Below are 24,611 nucleotides of genomic sequence, written 5' to 3' on the forward strand. Positions count from 1 at the left end.
CCTGTCATATCATATAAAGCATTTTAAATGATTTGGTTTCAGCTAAGCAACAAATAAATCTGCAACTAATATATTTTGGTTTTGCACTCATGCTCTAAAAATGTGCCTGTCAGGCACCTGTTGTGATTTCCCAGCACACCTCAGAACAGCGGGGCTGTCGCATGCGAGCACACAGACGCAGACGTTATGCTTCCTGCTGGTCTACACGCTGCAGTCTGACCAACCTGCACAAACACAGGTTAAGCACTGAACAATTTAAACTCCCCATCCTCACATGAAAATACAGAAACTTGCACTTCAGAGAAACACAGGCATATATTCACACTGCAAGTGTTGCGTTTAACGAGGTCAGGGGCTTTCATAGTTCAGCTCTAACCTCATAAAGAGTCATCCGCACGGACATGTAATGCATGTTCACGCTGTGCTGCAATTGCATTACCCTCAGACAGTACACAACAAACCCATAGGTCAAGGCAAACATTTAATTTGTGTGTTTGTATTTCCACTGGAGGTGCAACAATCCATTGAGGCCGAGGCTGTCGTAGCAGGGAGCTGGTGTCTTAGTGGCTGCAGCAGCTTTATTACTGAGTGACAAATTCAACACATATGGGATTCAGCCAATGTTCTCCCCGGCACTGAGTTGGCAACCTGCTACAGAGGGGAAGGTTAATGTCATTAGACAGGTGATGGATGGCTTAGAGTCAAACAGTAATAATACAATAGATCATGACTCGATGATCATAGGGTGAGCTGTCTTTGGCAGGTTAATTCTCGACGGTGGAAAAGTATATTTAGTATTACAATGGACCAAAAAGCACAGTCAGGGTCCTAATCAATTTTGTGACAATGCATATGCACAGGCAGAGAGTACAACCAAACAAAAGAACACCACAATAAGCCTAGGGTAGCAGGAGAGCATATATGTGCCAGTGTATAGGCACTGAAAAGTTAAGATATGAGAGAGCGAGAGATGACAACAGGTCAAGCATGGCTTCATTCATCAGGAAATGTCTGATTGTGGTTTTGTTGCGTTTGCGTGATGAAACAGGGAAGGGGGCTCTGAAATCAAAGGGAAATTATGGATACGGTGGAGCGCTGACGGCTACATGGCAAAGAGAGGCAGGCAGAACAGATGGAGTAACTTGTTCTGATGGAATAGCAGATATGTGTTGTCAGTCCGTTGTCAAAACAGCAGATGGAGGTGTGCTGCCAAGCTGAAAGTGGAATGTATCAACAGCAATGAAAAATAAACTTTTCTGCTACTTGGTAGTCTCCACTTAAGATTATACTGCACACATGAACTCATTGATTGCATGGGAACAAAGGGTTGTTGTTACCAAATGCTGTTTTTGTGAAATTGAATTAAAAAATGTAAGTAATTGCATTCAGCTGCCATGCAAGGCTGGATTATCAAGCGAGCCCCAAGAGACCCAGGTTTTCCTTTTGGAAATGTCATTACTTGCTTATTTGCGACGGAAATTAAACCATTAAAAGTACAGAAAGTAAGTAATATCGTGTGGCTGTATTGTAAACAGACTGTACTAACAAAACTATCTGAGGTCGATGTCCATCAATTGGCTTTTTAACGTCCGGATAATTTGCCAGGTAGAAATGGAACAGCAGACATTCTAACCGTCATTGAGGTTGATGACTTATCCTTGACCATGGTAGAAAGTTCCAGAACAAGCGGTTGTATTGTCAAACTTTTCAAGGTCAAGAATGAAATATCAACCTACTCCTTAACCCCCTATCCCCTTATACCAAATCCTCAGCCCTGACTGTATGGGGACAGCCTTTTCAGACAACCTCTCCTGAAAAAGATTGTTAGTGTTGCACCTGTTTGTACTCAGGCCCTATACAGAGTTAATATGCATGATCCGGTCACAAGTGGACAGCTCTAAGTACACATTGAGATCCGATCGCTCTGACCACATACCACCTACTCAATTTACGTCATCTGTGTAAGCAGAACTACATACGCATTTGCCTGCTTTGTCCGTGACGTCTACAAAATTTCTAAAAAGCTTAGAAAGTGCATCAGACGTCTTGGGTGGTTTGTTTGGCCTGCCACACGCCAAGGATTAGAACCAGTCTGTATTGTTTTGATTTCTTCAGTAGCGTGACGTGACTTTTCCACTAGTTGGGGCTACAGCGCTGTAGTTTTTGTTCCATTGCCGCCACAGATCTGACACCTGCTAACCCGCCTGCCTGCTCTCACCCCTGGCTCTCTGCAGCTCTGTGCACCGCGCGTTGCTGTAACCTCATATGTTCATAAAATGTTCCTGAATTTACAAATATGAAGGACACTTCTTCTGCCTCCCACCGGTTAAAAACTACAACGCATTTGGTCTTTGCAAACGGAAATGCTGTGAACTGACGTACTTAAAGACTCGGTAAGGTAATGATAAGGCCAGGTGGACAAAGGGCTCCAAAGAAAGTTCTGATGAGGCATACTGACAGTTTAACCTTAACCCAAACAAATTAAACCACCCATGCTGCCTTGACACTTCGCAAACTGACCATGACCCTAGCTTTGAGAAGAACCACATTATGATCTGGTGTTCGCTTGATATTTTGTTGTTTGTTTAGTTAGGGCCCGAGCACCGATGTAGTCGGAGCGGAGGACCTACTGTTCTTCTCATGTTTATTGTTATTATCATACATGTTTCGTCGCAAAAAGGAGGTGCTTGGGATACTGGTAAGATCTTGAAATTTGGCATGCAAGGTGGTGAAAATTGCAGTCTGATTGGTGTGTCCAGCGGTATGACAAATTGGCTCGGTAGCGCCCCCTTTTGAGTAGCCCCAACATTGGGTTTCACCTGGCTGTATGAAATGTTGTAGGTATGTGTAACTTGATTCTGTAACTTTAACTATTTGCCATGAAACAGGAAGTTATTTTAACTTGGCCGTACATTGTCTAATCTGCTCTATATATACATCTATATGACAATTTAGAATCACAGTAATAGCGCCACCTAGTGGCAACAGGAAGTTACAGGTTGTGTACTTTGACATCCTGCTCCTCACAGATGAATCAGCTCCTTCTCAAATTGTCAGAAAAGCCTTAAGACGTTGATAATGCTTCACTGTGAAGATTGTAAGAATTTGTTAAAGGGCGGCAACATGGCGGGTCGGCAAATTTCTATCCTTCGCCGTGAAAAAATAAACTGATGTAACTCAACTCCACATCATCAGATCTTTTCCAGATTTCACACATTTGATGAAACTCCAGTATTGAAGACATCTACAGGCCAATTATGTGTAGATGTGGCTGTGGATAAGTGAAGAGCAGGGCCGTTCTTCAATCAGAGGATCGGCGGTTCGATCCCTGCTAGTTGTGTCCTTGAGCAAGACACTTAACCCTAAAAATTGCTCCCGTAGCATAGTCATAGCGCCACCTACTGACAACCAAGTCCGTAAGCAGGATTCTATAATTACAGCGACCCAAACACTAAACTTATTAAAAGGGTTCGTGGGCACACCACCAGAAAAAGACTTATCTGATCTAAATATGTGCAAACTAAGATGTTTGGAGAACATAAATTGGATTAAAAAGGTTTCCAAATTGTGCTTGTACGTGGAGTTTTCATTAATTGTTTTGTTCGTTCTGGAGCCAGGCCGTAATGTAAATTAATTTCAAGCAACGTAAAGTTTGTTCAATAAAATCAACCTGCACCCAACGTAATTCATGTTTTAGATTAGACAACATGGGATCACCTTTTGGCTGAAACCTATTTCTCTAAAAATATTTATGTTTGTGTTATTCCACATGGAACGATACATTCTGCCATTTCTCCTCGACTCTTCCCACTTTGAGTCTCTCAGCAGTGATTGTCAGAGCTAGCTGCACAAACAAACTGTCGGTTTTGAGACCTGCATTAACTGGTATGTTACTAACACTAAAGCGCATTCACACACATTCAGTTTTTTGTCGATTTTTACATGCTTACAGTTATGATTGTATTCGGAGGTACACTCAAAACAATCAAGGCTTAAGACCTGGCAAAATGACCTGGCTACGCCATTGGTCGACACAGGAAACACCGTTTAACTCGTGTTTCCAGTGTATGAAGGTCACAGAAATGCATGGCCGCACCAACCACCGTCCTGCCATTACCCCCGACGTGCGTTAATATGCGAGGGCTCGATCAATATTCCTTGCAGCTTTCATTAGTTATGAAGCTTGCAGCAATTTATTTCCTTCAGATACAGCTTCTCCTCATGCCCGGTGTATGGTGTATGTTCACTCGAAGTATGGAGTAACAACAGATGTCATGACAGTTTGTAACTGGACTGCCTATAGTCTCGCTTTACAACATTTGCTCTGCTGTGACTGATCTAGTGCTGCGTAACATTTTTGTCTTGTGCTTTTGCATGTCAATGGTCATTAAAAGTATATGGGCAATGGTTTGATTTCCCAGTACAACAAACATTAGCGTAAAAACTGTGTTCATATCAAGAGAATAAAGGCCTTTAAACAGCAGGACATTTATTTTATGTGAATTAATTTGTGGGTCAATAGGATCCTGGTAGTTGGTCCTTCGCATGAGGAAAACTATTCAAATCTTTTTTTTATAGTGTTGCAACTGTCACAAATTAAAATCGCTGCCAGAATTTATACTTTTGATTTGAATTATTAGTAGGTTAGTTGACTATTTCTGTAAAGGCCGTCATTTGGGCAACAGTATCAGTTTTATTTGTTCTGTTGTAAATCCACCCCGGGTAACATACAATCAAATGTGTCATATTGCATAATGAAAGTTAATTATGCAATGTGAGTTATTCAATGGGTTTATTCAGTTTCACCGGTGGTAAAAAAAAGTTGATCAGAGATCCATCTCACTGACTCAAGTTTCCTCTGGTTTACTTTGCAATTGTGCAAAAATAAAAGATTTGATTGTTGTTTTGAGGGGCATTATTTTTCCTTTCATACCTCTTTTTGTCAATGTTGCACAGTACATTTAGGGTTGTTTGACTAACCTTGAACACAATCAAACAAAAGCCACTCATTTTTTGCAGCGTTGAATACAATCTATTATTTCCTTTAGTTCACCAGGTTGCCTCTGGGTGTTTGTTTATTATCACCCCAGGACTTGCATATAATTACATCAGTAATTTACTAATTGGAGTGTGAAATTAGAGGGAGACTTCCATTATAAAATGCCATTGCACAAATAGGGAGGAGAGGATCAAAGATGTATGGTTCAAAAGTGCTGTGTTCCCAGAAAAAAACCTCAGTGTAATTTCCACCTCCTCCCATGCTCATATAGTCTCGACCCCATTTCCCTTTTTCTTTCGCAATCCCCCTAATGATCATAACAGGCATTGGAGCCCATAAATCTGAACAGTAGGGAAACTAAGTGTCATCATTGTGGAGCCTCCACCTATCTGCTCAAAGAGCATCCATGTAAGGCCCCCAGGACAGCAGCCGCACTTGTTTAAATCCAATCTCATTTCAATGAGCTCTTCATCACTTTTCTCCCCTCCTGCACCTAATAACATCCCCGTACCATGGTGTTGTCTTTTATGTAATGGGGATGAGCTCAATTACTCTTCCGCTTGACTAATGGTGATGACTGACTTAAGTTGACTGAGTCATTTTCCGTTGAAGTAATTTTGTTGCATGCACTTGCTCCCTGAATAAGTTATAAAGTCTTCCAGGACTCTTTTGTTCCGGCTTTCATCTTGGCAGGACTGGGGTTCAAGTGTGCACCTGTTCATGTCTGTGAATAGATAAAATCACAAAGCCATTCGATCATGTTACATGATGACATTGATCTACTCATGACTCCAGAAGGACATTTTGTCTTTTGTTTCTCAACAATGTCTTACAGGTAACACACCTAGGGCTTCCTGTTGTTAGAAACCACACCTCAGGAATGAATCTGAATAATTGCTGTGTCTCTGACATGGCTCAGACTTGTACTCAAAAACCAGCCTATTCTCACTCCAAATTCGCCAAATACGGCAGCTTGGTCAGATGCCCCACGCGTCAAACTATGACGCTCTACATTAGTTACCGACGGCGGGAGTAAAGGAGGAATTCTGGTGACGTTGGAGCCAAAAACAGGATGTTCTCTGAGGAGACAGGTGTTTGTGCTCTGTGTGAAAACAAAAGTTAGCGTATTTTTACCTAAACCACAATCTTTTCCCAAACCTAAACAAGCTGTTTCCTGTGAAAACCTGTTTGTAACAAAATTGTCACGTGGAAGCATTAATAGAGCATCATAGTCTGAAGCGTAGGGCCACGGACCAAGCTGCCGTATTTGATGAGTTGGGAGTGAGAATGTGTTGAAACACACAAGTAGCATAAAAACAAGACTCATGGTACAGTTGTTAATGTCAAGCCTGGAATCTGGACTGTGGACATCACAGAGGTGAATCAGTTTGGTGTTTCTTAAGCCTGGTTACAAACCTCTGAATTGCTGCTGAACATCTCAAAGTTGTTCAGTAATTCTGGTGATGTGCACATTGACAGCCAGTCTGAGAAATAGTTAACCAATCAAAGCTCATAGGTGAGCTGAATACTTTATATGAACTGTATTGGATGAACTAGATGAGATGTTTTTGTATGAAGATTCATCGACAGAGGAAAGGGATTATTTTATAAATGGATATCAAGTCATGGGTCAGCAGTAACACAAACAACTCATTTGAGCCTGTGAGTGACAGCAAGAGATAACATCAATATGAGTGACTAACGTCAAGCATTAATACAATGAATCGTGTTTGTGTAGGCCTGCATATCGTAGGCTGATTTTGTTATGCATTTAAGTGTAGATGGAAGCTACTACTCAGGACTGCATCATATTGCAAATAATTCTCTCCACAACCCTCACGACTGCAGCCGGACCTCAGTAAATGACTTGCCCTGTGTGTCTACGTTGGTGGAAAAAGTGTGGCGTTTCTAGTCTTTTTTACACTTGTCCTGAAAACACTGAAAACATGTTTTTCATAGCTGGACAGCAAATTGGGGCAAATTAAAAATAGATATATTCTTTATTTTTAATGCTTTGCAGGGATGAACAGAAACAGGTGCAGACACGTGTGGATAAGCTATCCAAGTCGATTTTGGAGCGGGTGTTGGCAGTCAGCAGAGTAAGCCTGGGAAATGGGAAAATGCTCTGTTGAGGGAAATGGGCTAGTTACTTTAGCTGCTAAGGTTTTGAGTGGAAGAGGCTCAGGGGACAATTCAAACACACAACAATGCTGCCTGTAATTCACATTCTGTTCATCGCTGCTTTCTTACACATACACAAACATACAGTATGTGCTCAAACACGTTTTCTCTTCAAGACCCAAACACTACTTAAATAATGTGTCTGCATCCTTACCTTTCATATAATAATCCCCTCTGCCATGGGAAGCCCACCTCAAATGTGAAAGAACAGGGCCGCTCAGAGAGCCGCACGGTCCCTTCAGTCCTTCAACATGCAAATATTGTTTGACTTAATCCACTCTAATGTTGCAAATTTATGCTGTTAATTATTTCTAGCTGAATTGTATCCTGGCTAAACGTTTTCAGAAATGCAACGGGGACATCGGAGTCAATAAAGTATTTAGGAAGAGAGGGGGAAGACATTATTCAAGATTCAATTTTTCCCCTTTCATGCTTTTCGATTTGCATTTACTCCATAAAAAAGAATTAGCATTTTCCATTTTGTAACATTCCTAATGTGCGTGATATTGTTGTCTGTGGCCATAGATTCTGGTTTTGAACAGTCATAGATAAGCTCTTTTAATTCAAACCTTATTTAATAGGATAAGCCTACATCCCTGACTGCTTTGCTTTCAGGATCTTTCTCTGTCATTGTAAATCCTCATCTGAAATCTTTTTGCCTGCTGAATAGGATTCTTCATTTAAACCTCCGATATACAGACTCTGAGTGGATGCCACAGCGTCATACAGAGTAAACTGTTCGCTGGTGAAAAAGTTTTTTTTGTCACAGTGTGATTATAGTCAAGAGTGGTTTCAACCAGGGTCCCTTTCTTCTGCTTGAACACATCATACTTAAGCTGTAGACCTCAGTCTACTGTCAGTTACTGGCTGTGGCATGGCTCATTTCGTTGAATCTGAACTAAATTGAAGTTTGTGTTTCGAGTTAGAAATCCTTGTCAAAATGAATTGATGTTTACTCCTACATTCTTCCAAATAAAAAAGGAAGAAACAAATATATTTAGGGATACAACAGCAAAACTCCTGCAAGCCTTTAATAAGTGGGAGCAGGCCAGTGAATATATGTGATTGACAGCTCAGCATCGAAAGGGCACAGAGGTGCAGAGTAACCAACTTGTCCTGGTTATTGTAAGACTAAGTGAGCCTACGTTGGACGTTTATGTTGAAAAGAGACTTTGTGCATGTAACAAGAGGAAACTGCACGTCTCCTGTGAACACAGATTTTGAAAACACCCTATGTTATATGATGATGATGAACGTGACACGCCGTCCCTGACACGTCCAAAACTGATGCCCGATGGGAACCTAAAGCATCGGAGTGTGAAGCGTAGGGCCTCTGACCACGTGTTAGTCTCTGATGAGCTGTCAGTGATAACTCACTGTCTATACAATCTATATTGACGTTAGAAAGTAGCTTTCTAGGCTGATCATCATACTACAGCTAAGTAGCTGCACACTGACGTTAGCTGTGTACTTTTACCTGTTAGATGTTTGTCGGTTACTTGTTCAGCAAACCAAGGTGCAGCACTCTTTCTGTGTGGTGCTTTAGCTGTTGGTGTGCTGATCGTCAAGAGTTCTCTAATCAAATACTGTGTTTTATATAGTTATTTCTACATTGATTGAAAAAAATTATTCATAGCATAACTCCACCCTTTTTGGTACAGCTTTTTCAAAAGGACACAGAGCAGATCTGTATGCTGTCACATAAATACATATAACTGTGATTACAGCTAGAAAAATACCCAACGTGGTATACCTTTAATTCAAAATGGCATTTCCTAATTCTCTTCACAAACCAGAACACGACCTACGATTTGTAGGTCGTGTTCTGGTTTATCACATTATTTGAGCAGATCCACTTCCAGCCCTTTCCTGCCCCGATCTGAAAGTTGGTGTTGAGCTCGAGCCAAAGAGGCTGCTCCGCTGCTGCAGTGCATTTCTCAACTCGGTGACTCTCCAGATGGCAGGTATCTTTAGTGCTCAGCTCCCATGTCCTGAGCTGCGACAGCTCTGCCGCGCTCCATCGGGCTGCAGCGGGCCCGCCCTCCCAGGGTACTTTTAATGGACTCTAATTTTAAACACATGATCAGGACAATACAGAGAGTGCACTTGCTAGCACAATGAAGATAATAGGGCTCATTTTCATGCATATGGCCTCAGCAATTCACAGCATAACTGTTGTTCATTGGAGAAAAATGATTGCCTGAAGGCAATATACACAGATTGTGAAGCCCTGGTTCTTATGCAAGTTGACCAATACAGTACATGACAGGCTTGAATTAAAAGCAATGTGGGGATTTTCAATGACCTCCAACAACAACCAATATGATGTGTGGCTTATCTTCTCAAAGAACTGAAGCACATGCCTCACTGTCATCTGACAATAGACAGTCCCTCTGTTACTGCCAGGCAGGTGTGCTCCCTGCTACTGGTGGTTATGTAGCTGTAAGACAACAAGATAGCATTACAAGGAATCACTGAGGGAACCCAGAGGAGGCGGTGCAGCATGAAAGTCTGCACAAAGCCAGAGGGAATCCATTTGTTACGCTTGACTGAGCACACATTAGTGTTTGACGCTGATAATCATACAGGATAATATTTTAATTTGTTGAGCATGTACTAGCAACAATTGGTTGAACACCCCACCACGCTCATGTTGCAATACACTTTTGACTTTGAATAGCTTAAAGTAAACACAATCCTGATTTTCTAAAGATGTGTTCTTGACTCCGAGAAATGCTCAACTAGACTGTGATAATAACAACAGGATATAGACACACAATGTGCCCAAGATGCTCTGCATATTTCCCTGCATATGATAAAAGGTCACATGGACCATCTGTTATTAGTTGTTTAAGTAATTGCCAGTTGTCTGTTTAAGCATTAATAGCACTATAAGGTCAATAACTGTGTTATAGGAATAATAATCTCATTGATGTGCTGTTCTTTCATATAAAAGCTTTCACTTTTCAAATGGAATTGAATGTGAGATCAGAGTAAATATTGGTTGCTATTTCTAGAAACAAATTACATAATGTCTGTCATAATCAAGCTATGACAGTGATGTGTAAATGGTGCTTTAAAGAGCATTCTTGACCTTCAAAAAGTATTTTGACGAAATATTCACACCATTGGTTGATTAAGACCATAATATTGGTTGAAAGCTCAATAAAAGTTAACTAATAAGTGGACCTTGAGTTCGGATTATTCTATCAAAAATGTTTAAATTGTCGGATGTTGTTGGATCAGGCCGCTTCAGGAACTTCCTGTCTGAACTGGGTTGGTGTGTAACTAAGTACTTTACTCAAGTAATGTACATAAAACACATTTGAGGTGATTGTACTTTGTGTTTGTAGATTTTTGAACACAGCAATGAAAGTGTACAAGCACAGCTGAAACCACAAGTCAATGAATTGATTGACAGGAAGAGTATTCTCAGAGTGTGGTATTCGTACTTTGACTTCCTGGCATAGGTAATAGGTCTGGACCGTATAGCCTAACATTTATACCATGATATAGTTTAGAAGCACAATGTATTTGTTCTTCCTTAAATGTCAATATAAACGCTTCTGAAGGTATAGAGCACTGGTATGGCAACTGCATGGAATCATTTCCACCGTCCCGTCAATGAAAAACATCAACAATTCTAAATATTATCTTTAAACTTTTGTATCGTCCAAAACTTGTACCAGTGTTGACCTTAAATTGACACGTGTTTCTGCTCCTACGCACATAGCTCACAATGCCACCTCTCGTAGGTGAAAGCAAAAATGGGTTTATTGATCCAATTTCCCTCATTCAAGTTGGTGAAAACAACTTCCTTTCTTCCTCAAGGTACCGCCGTTTATCTCGAAACACTCAAAAGGTCCACAGGTAAATCCACAAATTGTTGCACAACATAATCCATATAACACGGTCGGAAAACTGTGCGGCTCCACTCTGCTCCAGGTACTCCTAATAGTCGGAACTAACTGTCGCAAAGTGTACTAAGAGTGACGGCAGTCTGTCACTTACGTGTATTTCTTACATTAAAAAATGATAAAAAACATCCTTGTAACATTCAAAGCAGAAACATGACTGATTAAAGTTCAACATGTAAATGCAAATAAATATTTTACAGCAAATTGAATTTGGCTCTTTGTTTTTGTCATCTATAGTGGTTATTTGGAGAAAACTAAATCATTGTAATTTTCATCTAAATACTTGCTTTGATTAAAAAAAGTCTTGGCCTTATTAGTTTTAATGATGTATTATCAGCTAGGACGTTAAACAGGTCATATTTCTCATAATTGTAAAAAAACAAAAAAGGCTCCTTCAATCAGCTGGATTATTTCAAGTTTCTCACCACAAACTACATTTTACAAGACTGCATTTGAATACATCATGATAGCGTACAGTAAAAGAGCTTTCTTAGTTGGTTGTTCCTCATGATTTTAAGGTTGTTCCTTCGCGGGTTATTTTAGACTTGCATTGACAAATTGTGATGTGGTTGTGAGGTTACTGCCTATGCCGCTGTGTGCTGATGTAACATAATCATGTGGCGGTGGCAAACCTGTGTAAATGTCACCAGCAAAAATATCGGAAATATGAAACTGTTTCTCTGGTCATGACCAGCTGAAAAGTCCAGCATCTCTGGACTCTACCAGTCAGCATGCTGTAGTCCAAAGTCATACTGTAATGCAAATTCATACCAGTTATATACCTTTCATACCATCTCTCCTAGTAGGTAGTTTGTGTTTGGCAAAAGTTCTGTAATAAACTTTCAGAATATTGTAGTTCAAGAGGTTGAGAGAAAACCTCTTGGCTCTATTTTCAGGCTTTAGAAAATCTATCGCATGATAGAAGGCTGCAAAGCAACCCAAAAAAGGAAGACAAACTTATCAAAAAGTGAGCCTAACAATAAGGGCGAAGCATTTCAGAGACTGAAAGAAAATGTTGGGTCCGGGTTTGTTTGGGCGTTATTTTAAAATGAAACTATACAGCTGCCTCCTGGGGTACAACTTGAATTACAATATGAAGAAAGGTTATCATGGCACAATAAAGTGTAAAACAAAGCAGCAGGTTCTCCCACGGAACAACAGGATCAAACTAGTTACTTCATTTTTACGTCAATCATTTTTTTTATCTGTACCAATACAGTGGCAATCATACTCTAAAGTCCTTATGGGCTCTCATTCGGAACGATCCAGACGGCTCATTTGCATAGCCATTTCCTATACCTCCCTCTATAGGATCATCGTACTGCTGTGTACTTTGCAGGCTCCATAAATTGTGGGGTGTAAAACCAGCCCTCCTCCTCCCTCCCATATGGGATATGCCAAGGCGATGCCAACAGAAGCAGTTTGATTTAGAACATCAAGAATTTATAGGAGACTTAATTAGAAGTTGTAAAGGTGACTTATATCAAATGCGGGGGGGGGCTATAATGCAGCAGTTATCATTTCCATAACTCCCAAGTCTTGATTCTTCTTTCTGAACATGTATGAGCTGTTTGTGCTTTGATGTTCTTAATGCACAGAGCTTCTCTGGGTGGCAGAATGTTGCTGCTGCAATGCTGCAGAAAGAAAACTCTTTGCTTTCTGGTACTGCAGTGTGTCCTTAGAAAGGATTTACACACATTAACCAAACTTCAGGGCAAAAGCCATGATGATATAGGACCCGCACTTTGAAGCAAAGAGTGATTGTAGAATATTTCTGTCAGTAGGAGCTCGTTCTCTTGGTGTATTCAGCTCCTTTCACCTGCCTGTGTTTCATTTTCCAATCACATGGCTAATCAAAATGTTCTTTTGGCTCATTTTACAAACTATGAATGAGGCAGAGGGCTGCAACATTTTGTGGTATATTTCATGTATTGTCTTTTTGTCCTAACCAATTAGTTGAGACTGGGGTATACTTCATTTTCAGTGGACAGAAGCTGTGGAGAACTTCATGTTTTCAGATTATATTGACTATTCGTGTTTCTACTTGTCAACCCCACTCAACTTTGGGGCTATTTTTAAAGCAATTATTCTGTCACCAGTTTTGTGGTGGTAGCTATTTTCTGACAACCAAAACAGATCACATTTAGATTCTTAAACCCGCCCACAAAGCTCTGACTAGCTCTGTTGATTTCCAACCAGGGAAACAGCCGTTTGTGACAATGGACATTGATTGGGAAGTCTGGAGTGATTCATGTTGAATTTTTAAATGCAATTTTCTAATGTTGTGCACACGCTAATGAAATTCCCTTTAACTTCCCTGTATTTAGGTGGAAGCATAAATATCACAGACGGGAATCTTAACCCTCATGCCTCACAAGGAACATTTTGGGCTTTTTGATTATTTTCAATCATTTTGGCTTTGTTTATGCATATGGCATACAGTTTGGCAAAGGTGTGTTTTTTTCATATTTTGGAAGTTAAACCTCAACTCCTATAATAACTGTAACAAAATGTGTAGTCAAAATATAGACAATCAGACCCTGATGGACACAAATGTCCACTGACACCCATTAAAACCACAAGGTGTGATCCCACTGCCGTCACAATAGAACATCATGCATTCTATGATCTTAAGCTCCGACTTCTACATTGTACTTTATACTATTTTCCACCAGATTGAGCCATTTCCTCATGTAAACCCTAGTGAGCAAATGCATGCTATTTTCCTGGTTTCCACCAGGGGCATTCCTGATGTCTTGTCCAGCAATGCAATGTTTGATGCAATGCATCAAAAACAATAATGTTGCTAAATATTGACATTTTCACGACTGTGAAAAAATAAGAAAATATCCTTAGCATTTAATACAGAGGAAATAATTCATTCAGTGGCATTATTTAAACAAACTGGCATTTAAAAGGTTAAAATTCTAAAAAATTAAATAATATTTTATAGTAATAATGATGATGATCAGGACCAATGCAGATTTTTTTAAAGTGATGCACAAGTTCCAAAATATGGACGGATAAAATCCAGGGCTAGTAAACACCAAAGATGAGCTGAACCTTCAACTTGATTATATCACAAATCTGATACTGAGATGATAGGATCACTGCTAGTCTGGAGAGTAATGTTTCAGTGTCTAGTTGTATCTGCTGCAATGGGAAACAACAAAAAAGAAGCAGGGACATGATCCCTAACATTTGTATCCATTTTTACTTCTCAGTACCTCAAGTGAAATCTATAATGTCCCTTTTTCACTGCAGAATGGAACAGACAGAGCATCAATAGAGGATATTGTTGCGGGCAGGAATGATCAGATCAGCGGGCGGGAGTAGCATGGTGCATCTGGTAATGGTTGGAAAACCCACGAGAACAAGCGTCCGCGGGGTCACAGAACAATCCCGCATAGGCCTCCTGTCACTAATTGGTTGCACAGGTACACCACATTTTATCATCTGCTCTGAGAATGATGGTTTGTATCTCTGTCTTACTTTACCTCTGTTTCACTGTAGACATTTTTTACAGCTCAAAGTGAGAGGCAAGGTCAACCCTGGATTTGGTATATGGTACCGTAGCATCACATCTAACAAGTGCTAGTTTTCAGCCGAAACCTAGCAGGGTGAGAGAGTAGTATGGTCCCCCTGGGACATTGAAAACCCATGTCATTCAGTCCACAGGGAACCAACTCTAACTCCCTGCACACCCACTACAAAGACTAAGAACTTTTTTTCTAATTGATTTCAAGGGTAGACAGCCACTGTAGAGCTGCCATTTATCTTTTTCATATTTCATCTTGAGCTAAAGTACACTTACAACAGGCTTTATTGGATTTGCTGTTGCTACCCAACTGCTTAATGTCCATTTCCGCCACACCTCTGAAAAGAGAAAAATTGAAATGATGAAATTCATCTTTTAATGGTTGATACGTAAACTCTCTTGTGAGAGACTAGAATTTGAATACATTTATTTCTCATTTAAGTTCCATCTTTGTCTGATTTACCTAACCTCCCCTTGTAGATTTGTTTCATGTAAACTACATGTAAAGGCTAGAAGAATAAAACAAATGTTCCTATACGTAAACATTCTGCAATCCATATCCAAGCTAATAGTAGTGAAACCGAACCTGCTCGTTATGCCTGACAGCCTGCAGCATGCTTTAAATAGTTTGATGGCTAAATGAGATAAAAACCAGTGCAGCTTGGACTGATTTTCTTGTGGGACATAGCCCTGAAAGACCTTACGTCTGATCCAAATCACAGAGTGATACTTTTTTGGCTTTGACACATTATGTGTGAACACTGTTTGAGTGCGCTTCCGTATCTCAATTAACATAAATTATTTCTGAGACAAGGAGGCTTACTCGCGCTGTGGAAAGACCTTTTTGCCCCTTGGATGTTTGTATCTTTATAACCAAGCTTTGCCAGCATATTATTATTAAGTTTTTCTACCAACTGTCTAAAAACTATATTTCACATGTATGCCAAAAACCTTTACAAATATTCTTCTGAGCATTGTCTCTGTTTCACCCAATTAAAATGAAATTTTTGTCTTCTGACAAAAATGTACAATAGTTTCAGTCCCATTTTGGTCCTTTGAGTATTAGTCAACAACAAAAATGAATTGTACTCTCATGTCACTGGTTCATTTCATTTTTATATTCTCACCTTTAAAATGAAGTGCAGCTTAATAGCCAACCTCCTATCAAATCTGATAACCTGAAGAGAGGTAGGAGTGTGTACATCATATGCCTATAAAACAGCTGATTCCCATTTGAATAGAGGGCCAACCTGGATTAACATACAATGAGAAAACACAAAGATGTAGTAAGATAAAGGGAAAAAAAGAAGGTACTTTGTTTGGGTTCTACAATAAGTGGCAGATAACATCAAATTTGTAGTTTGACGAGCCAGATTGTCGGTGCTGGGAGATGTGCAAACAAAAAGGTTATGCAAATGCGACTTTGAGCTCTCTTACTTGCTAACACAAGAAGCAGATGTCTTTGAATAGTCTGTTTTAACTGATCTCACCATTTATTGAAACGACAATCTACTCAATATACTTTGTTGTCCAGGGAGATAGTCCCCAGACTCCCTTTAAACCGTGCAGTTTTGTACGTTGTTCAGTTAAGGGGAACTTTATACACTTACTGAAACACTGTTTATGACAAATTCTAAATTCATATTTAGTTTTTTGTAAATTTGGTAAAGATAAAGATTAAGTCATTGCTTTCCTTGTCTCCTGGTGCTGAACTGGTGGGAAGGCTACTCAATCTAAATAAATGATAACAGCACACAGCCAGCTGAGTGCAGTGTTCACCGTCGGACACAGTGAATTCTTATTGTATATAATTCAATACACACTCATATTGCTTTAATATTGAGCACTTTTCTGTTTTTATTTTTTATTATTTAGTGAACTGAGACAAGACAGGTGACAGTAGACAGGACAGAACCTAAAACATTGCGGCAAAGAATAAATAGATAAGTACTATTGGCAGTGGTGGCTACTCCAGCCAATTTTCATATTCATTTTTGTCTATCTTTGCATTTTTTCATTCTCCCTATTTTTTCACAACCGATCAGAGGTGTAATGTGGCTTCACTATGATTTGGTCGTATGTATTTCACAGGGTGTGTAATAGGATAAGGTTGTAATGTGAAGTAAAACATTTGTTGTTTATATATAATTTGAATGAAAGTAAAAATTATATAAAAAGTATCATTCTTTCTAATACCACAAATCATATTGCAATTGCAATAACAGGCAAAATAATCGCAATTAGATATATTTTCCAAAATAGTTCAGCCCTAATAAGTAATTGCTTCATTTGTCCACTTTTTTTTACCATTTACTTTATTTCCATTGCTATTGTGGAAAACAAAAACTGGTCTCTGTGTTAACTTTCTACAAATATGTTTTACAAACTCCGAACAAGTCCACAAACTGCAATTCACAGAACCTTCAGCTGAAAGTCTAACATTACCTGCAACCTGATGCACAAGTCAGGTCAACCTAAATGTTTTCTAAATCTAGCATCAGCATGAAGAGATGAATCTAATCACTTGTTCTCTGCAATTCCTCAATCACTGTTTGAGGACCTGTCCTTTTGCCGTTTTAACCGTCGGTGGCATGGCAGCTGGCGGTCTGGGCTTTTGATTTATCGAAGTGTGTGGGAAACTATGAAGCTTACTTTGTGACAGCGCAGAGGCTTTAAACTTTAAGATGTCATTGAACTGATTGATGGAGAGAGGAGAGACTGAGCCTGCCTGCTGGCGTCATATGTCACTGTCCGAAGTGATGAGGGACTCTGCTCGCTGCCCTGTTACACCCATCCAAAGGCTCCAGTGGGGAACCTTTCATGACTGAGGTTGGGAGAATCAGAAATTAAATATTCTGTCGTTAAGATGCCTGTGGGTACTGCATATTTAGACTCTGTTCAACTGCATACATTTTAAGACAAATGTTTGCTCCCAGCTAATACTAGATCCTTGCCTTAACAACACAGGGCACTCAAATAATGCTTATGTCTCCTGCCATTGCCCATCATCGCCAAGAACTCCAAACAGATATATGGCCTTAAAGGAATGATTATGTGATGGAATAATTGTATGATAGAGTTTGACATATTCAAAGACCATGCCAATACAAAGACCACGGCAATTTCAAATTAGAAGCAGAATATTGCAACAGCATGAATGGCACGCATGCTGTACTTGTTTTGAGAAAACTGCTAAACTGTCATTTTTAAATGGAAAACACACCTGATGACATAGATCGATTTTCCCTCGCGAATGTGACAATTCATTTGCAGCGCTGTGACTGTGTATACAGTTATCTCAGTAAGTGTCAGATTTGCTGTGATAAAAGGCAACAAGGAGGAACATTAGCATCAAGCTCAACCGGGGCCACAGACTCAATGCGCCACAAGGTAACAACAATAGGGAGCTGTGTCTACAACATCAATCAATACAGTGTTGGGAAATGCACCCGCGTTATTAATTGTTTGCCTGTGCATCAGAAAATGTAATTAATACATTGAAATTGGGCCACTGGCTACATACTGTTCACGTCAGTGGAGCTACATATCATTACTTGTGTTCGTACGCTCATTTTGTATTGATTGGGTGCTGAAGAAACAGTTTTATGTTTTCATGACAACAGCAGGCTAAAAGCTACTGAATCAAACCGAATTCTTTGCTGGTCGTGCTAAAAGTGGCCCTATTAATGTCATATCTATTTCCGTTTTAATGTATTATTGCCATTATGTGCTTTGTCAAAGCCCACAGCTCTAATTTGCATGGGGAGAGGTGAATAGATATCCCTATATCTGTGACAGTATGTTAGCTTAAATGGCCAGTTGGGAATGGTGAAAGCAGCTCAGCGCTATTTCAGCACATCTCAAGATAATGCTCTACAGCAGGGATTCCCAAAGTGGGGTGCGCGCACCCCTGGGGGTGCGTGAGCTGCCTCTAGGGGGTGCGCGAGAGGAAAAGTGTAATGGCGGTCTGATGGTGTAATAATATTAAATATAAAAAAAAAATGTAATTTTAATTTAAAAACTGTCAGGTGGGACATCTGAAGCTATCAGTCGTAAAAGAGGAGAGGGACAGAGAGAGAGAGAGGAATCGGAGGCGAGGGGAACGGAGAGATGCGTGGGGAGAGACCGGGAGAAGAAATCGAGTCAGAGGAAGATGAGACGGAGGAAGGAGGAAGGGATTGCACAGACAAATCGGGAGCACATCGGCCCATCGCGGAGTCAAGGTGAAAAAGAGGAAACGAGAGTGAGCATCAGACTGGGAAAAAAAGAGGAAATATGATGAAAAGTATGTGTGTCTGGGCTTCACTTGGATTGGCAACGCAGATTCCCCAAAGCCACAGTGCGTGGTGTGCAGTGAGGTTCTGGCTAACAGTCTGAAGCTCTTATTTACGTCGCCACCTGAACACCAAGCATGCCAGTGCAAGTCAAAAGCCCCTTACATTCTTTATATCGAAATTGGAGGAGTTACAAAACAGCCAAAACAACTGCAGTCTCATTCATGTGTTGGTCTATAAATGACGCACTACGGGCTTCATATCTGGTTACAGAATAGCGAGAAAGGGGCTACCGCACACAATCGCCGAAGACGTGAGCTTGCCAGCTGCCAGAGAGATGGTGGAATGTATGATTGGAGAGAAAGAAGCAAAAAAGTTGGACATGATCCCGGTGTCCAACAACACTGTGTCGCGCCGCATCGATGCTTTGTCCGAAGACATCCTGGCTACATTAGTCGCTCATTAATTGTAAATTAAATGTGATAATCTGCCTCTGAGCCTGTGCGTGTGTCCTCACATCAGTATTGCTCTTTAAAAGTGACGCCTTGTGTCACTGAAAGTTATTGAAACTTTGTTGCAGTGTTTCAGGGCGTTTTCACACCTTCAGTTCGTTTGCTTTGTTGCAGTTGCTCCTTTGTTCGGTTTGTGTTCACACTGCAACATTTAACAGCGGACTAAATCTTGTAAACAAATGCCACGCGCGAGCAAACTGTTCTCTCATTGGTCCGATTCTTATGCGGCTATGAAGGCTTAAAAGGCTCTGTTGCGTCTTTTTTTTTTTTTTTTTATTAATGGGGGGGGTGCGCGAACCCGGTCGGGATGTAGAAGGGGGTGCGCGGCCTAAAAAGTTTGGGAACCGCTGCTCTACAGCAACAGACCAGCCTCTACCCTGGAATTATCCAGCCATGTCTCACACTCGCTCATCACTGTAACTACATCTAAATCAGCCAGTCTAATTAGGAGTTGGACCAATGTAGAGGTATGCATTCATCTTGCTAACAAGACTACCTTTTTCTTTCTCCACAGTTGTACAGCTCGGTGGACTTCGGAAGAAAATGGCAGATCATCCACGAACGTGTCACACCAAACAGATTCTACTGGTGAGTCATCCTTTTTTTCACATCTTCACAATTCCTCTCATTGTACCCTGCCCCACTCCTCTTCTCCAAAGTTTTGTTAACTCAGGAATGCAGAAACTGTTCCGCGCGACCGAGCAAGCGACATTGATGGCTTAGAACAACCTGTGCGTGTGACTGACTGGTGTTGCTGCTGACATTCTGCACCTTCCCCTTGATACAATCAGGCAGAGATTAATCGCCTCCTTCAGAACACACTTAGCATTCAGCGTCCGAGGGCATGTCGCATTCCACTTCATTTCTCACACATGTCCCGCTCACCAGTCATATTGCTGTAAGAAATTTGAGCAAAAAACTGTAGTTAGTAGATATAATAAAAGTGTTTAATAATTCATAATTAATAATTCATAATTAGTCATAATCATAAGGGTTTTGGGAATGCATAATTAAGTTAAACATAAAGTGATGTAGGAATAGTAGCTAAAAGACATGAAGCTTCTGCCAAGTTGCAGAAGTTTAACTTTCATACTGAAGGATTATTATAGAAGGGGTTAAAACGTAACTGACAGTCATTGAATGTGATAGTAAACTCAGGGGCAGACAGGCGAATACACTCCTGGAAGTTAGCCAATAGGAATCGGGATAAATGGAAGAGGAGGTGTTTCGAACAGATGTGGGAGGTTTAATTTCAAGTCTTTTTGTCCTCTCTCGTGTCATGGCCCTCGGACGACAGACGTGTTTTTCACCTGAGGAGCTGAGTAGATGTTTTTGCAAATGGGGTTTTATTGTTTTAATATTTCATAGGAGTATGTACTCCAATGTTTAACTGTAATCGTACTTGCATCAGTGGAATTAAATTCCTTATAATTGTAAATCAGTTTCGGTAACGTTTTTAGCGCCGTGTGGCTGAAAAGCTATCAGTCCACGTGTGCTGGCCTGCTCCATTTCATTGTGAGGAGACTTCTCCCTCAACATTGCACATAAGTATTAAGTTATAACTTTTTTCATCACCAATAGAAGAAACGAGGGGTGGGTTTTTCTACAGATGCATTCATGCAGATACAAAATCTTAGGAACAGTTTGAGGAGCTATGACTAATAATGGATCCGGGACCAACCTGTCACTTCTCATCCAGTCACGTCTGCTGCTCACTCCCCCTGCAGTGTACCTACTATGTCTGATGTGCACACTCATCACAAACAGCTCAATGCTCCTCTCCCCCTCTTTGAGGTGCCTGAGATTGCCAGTGGCTATATCCACTCTTACTTGCATAAACCTGGAGCTACTTCCGTGCCATTGTGGGTTAATACTAAATATGTGCAATCCATTGCTGGGTTTGCCCTTCACCACCAAAGCCCTTTCAAGGACATCTAAACACTGGATGGGCATTTCACAATGGCTAGGCAGGCCTCCAGTTGGCTGCATTTAGACAATGGCTTCATCTGTCTTCAAGGGATATGAATATTGCCACAATGGGAACGCTGCGTCCATCCAGTCTAATCCACAAGCAATGAAATGAGCAAGATTTTACAAAGAGATACACTCATAGTCATATCAATGATGAGGAGAGTGTATACGTCTTTGCATTGTAAAATGTTGCTGCAAAAAAACTGGCTTAGAGTTGCTGTGGATGTGATTGCCATAATATGGATTTATGCATTTAGAATATGGGGAAGACATTCCAGTACTCTCCCTACTGTGAAAAACAAACAAACAGCTATAACAGGACCAGAATGCCTCTGCCAGATTACTGTCCCTTTTTTCTGTTTCCTCTTCCACCCTTACTCTGCGCTGACAAAGTATTTTTTTCTTTTTTGTTCCCCCTTTACATTCCTTTCTATTCATTGCCGTTATGCTTATGTATTCTTCTATGGTCTGTCATTCTCTCCAAGGTCTGTCTCCGGCCTCGGCAAGGAGCCAGATCTGGTCCACATGGAGGCTCATACACCAGATGGAAGTGAGTGTCTCCTACACACACACACACACACACACACACACACATCAAAGACAAGTAATGAACAGGTCTCTGTGGAAATTTCCCCTGGAGAAAAGAAGCCATCCCCCAGGGTAACAGCACTGGCTCGGCCCACCAATAAACCCAGTGCATGGTTCTTGATGAAAATGGCCTTTCTCCTCTTCCCTTTCACTCGCTGAATGTCAGCCCTATAACTCTGAATGGCAGTACCACCAAGTTCCTGCATAGGTAACATAGGTGAAACTGTTTATGCCTGCCTGTGATGTCGGAGGAGCAGCACTGTGAGATATAAGCATTGCTTTTTTTCTCATATAACCGAGGTGTGATTGGCAGGCCGAGATGCTTGTTTGTGGTATCTACACATGATAAGAATACATCTAGTGCTACAAAGAAAGGCAAATTAGTCCAAATGTCAGACTGCATTCCGAGCACTCCTGTAATTATCTAAAGCCTTTAATTGAGAAAAAATCAGCTACCATTCAAAGACACTTTCTATATATCGTGGTATAGATAAGGTAATAATCCTGCAGCTCCACATAAGGTGTACTAAAATAAGCATACAATCGTCATAAATGTCATGATTTCTGTTTGTCTTCCTATGTGACAGATGTGCAGTATGTCACATGCAGAGCTCCGATGTGCACAGACGCCAACAGAAACTACCCATTCCCTGGATATATCGACATCAGCTCTTTGGTGGTTCAAGATGATTACATATTCATACAGGTATGGCTCTCAACAGTCACGCTCATGATCGATTGTGGTATGTAGACATTACCAACCCTGAGTAAGATGTAAACTTCTTCCGATACCGGTACCAGTATTAGAAAAGCCTCCAATGAAGCTTAAATTGCTATCGGTATTGGCGAGTAGGAGTCTGTGTAACGATCCTATATCACGGTATCATATCATTCATCAGCTCATTTACGCTACACAGGAACAACAACAATATGTGTCTCTCGTACTCTGTACAACCTGCCTGATCGGTATATCACATGTTCAAACTGGTGCTACATATCTGTTATTAAACACTCTCTATGACTATAATACATAGTCAACAACAAATCGGTGTTCAAATCGACAGGTAACAATACACTTTAAAATGTGCGTTACTGACCTTCCACCCATCGGGGCAAGTTAGTGGTGATATCCCAGCACGACCTTCGTTAGACAGATGTGCAAATGCCCACTTATGAAGCACAGTTGCTCTCCATTTATCAATGGATGACAATGCAAGTTTCAAAAGGCTCCGTTTCAGAACTTTGTCTGATGTGGTGGCATTTTTTGATTGGTTCACATCCATCGACCTGCGAGATGCCTATTTCTGCATTCATGTCCTTCTCAAGCACAGCAAGTGGCTATGTTTCTCCTTCCAAAAAATACAATACCAGAACAGCTGGCTGCCATTCGGTATTTCTTTGACTCTGCACATTTTCTCGAAGTGTATGGAAACAGTGCTGGAGTCATGATGCTGAAAGGGGATTCGGGTTTTTCCTGACGACCTTATCCTATTCTGCCTCGATCCAGTTCGGCACAAGAGGGGAATGCTGACCCTCCCTCAATGAAGTCAGACCTGGCATACTGGAAAACCCCCCTTGTTCCATCATTGGAGTTCCCCTCGGGAGAGTGACGTCACAAATATCAGTATACACTAATGTGTCCCGCTCTGGATGGGATATGCTAGTCTCAAGTTGTGAAGAAAATGGGGTATCCTTAATCTTTCAAGTTAGTGGACACAAACTGTCTTGAGCTGTCCATGGTACCAAGGCCAAATTCCAATCCGGCCACTACAACCTCTCCCTAACCATTTCCACTCTGTTTGCGCGTTCGTGTGAAGGGTTCGCCATATTACGTGCTATCCCAAACCAATTAGCGGGAAGTGGAAATGGGTTATAAAACTCTCCAAGAGCGCGTCAACGTCGATGCTGACTAGCTGCCTTTACTGACCATGTGCAGTATTTATTTGTTGTACTGTTTTTTCAATGAGTTGTGTACGTTGAATGCTATGTCTATTGTTTGTTGTTTGTATCAGTTTGTTTGGTGGCAAATAAGTTTTCCAACTGGCGATTAATAATGCTTTCTAACCATAATCCAACACCGTTTTGTGTGTTAAAGTTTAACTTGGTGGAACTTTGGCGAAGCACAAACCACGTGCATTGTGAAAGGCCCATGAGTGACCTGTGCTTGCTGTTGGTTTTACCGACCTGCCTTTATATTAGAGTGGATGGAAGCACAGCAACTTTACTGCCAAATCTCTAATTTACACAATCTAGAACATTAGTTATGTATTGTAACTACAGATGCTATCAGCATAGGCATAGCTCTCTCAGCCGTGGACTCCTCTGGCTACACCTAGGCTAGCTGCAGAAATACTGGTTTGAATTGGGAGCAGAACTACAGTTGCACGGCTGTTATATGTTGCAATTGCAGACGTAAGGCTGGCCAGTGCAGAGCACTGAAGATTTTCCTCATGCCCAAAGGCACAAATGGGCATACTCATAGACTCTGGAGTTACAATATGTAACTAACATTTGTGTCCGATTACTTATTTACCTTACTTTTGTGATATAACTTGCATATGTGCCATAAGGAAAGTACATAAGTTACAAACATACTGTTTTTAATCACAAACCTTAGCAAGCACTTTTGTT

The 24,611-nt window shown here is 40.7% G+C and overlaps 1 protein-coding gene across 1 annotated transcript in view; it reads left to right on the top strand.

Annotated features, from left to right (window-relative positions):
• sorcs3a (sortilin related VPS10 domain containing receptor 3a) overlaps positions 1 to 24,611 on the top strand; it is a gene marked incomplete at both ends in the record, with an annotated part of 206,774 nt that overhangs the window by 128,412 nt on the left and 53,751 nt on the right. The window contains 3 exons of the mRNA XM_079279217.1: positions 19,936 to 20,009; positions 21,878 to 21,942; positions 22,568 to 22,686. Coding sequence (XP_079135343.1) covers positions 19,936 to 20,009; positions 21,878 to 21,942; positions 22,568 to 22,686 — 258 coding nt within the window. The remainder of the gene's footprint in view (positions 1 to 19,935; positions 20,010 to 21,877; positions 21,943 to 22,567; positions 22,687 to 24,611) is intronic.

This window comes from Melanostigma gelatinosum (assembly GCF_949748355.1).
Source record: "Melanostigma gelatinosum genome assembly, chromosome: 11".
In the NCBI taxonomy this organism is placed as follows: Eukaryota; Metazoa; Chordata; class Actinopteri; order Perciformes; family Zoarcidae; genus Melanostigma; species Melanostigma gelatinosum.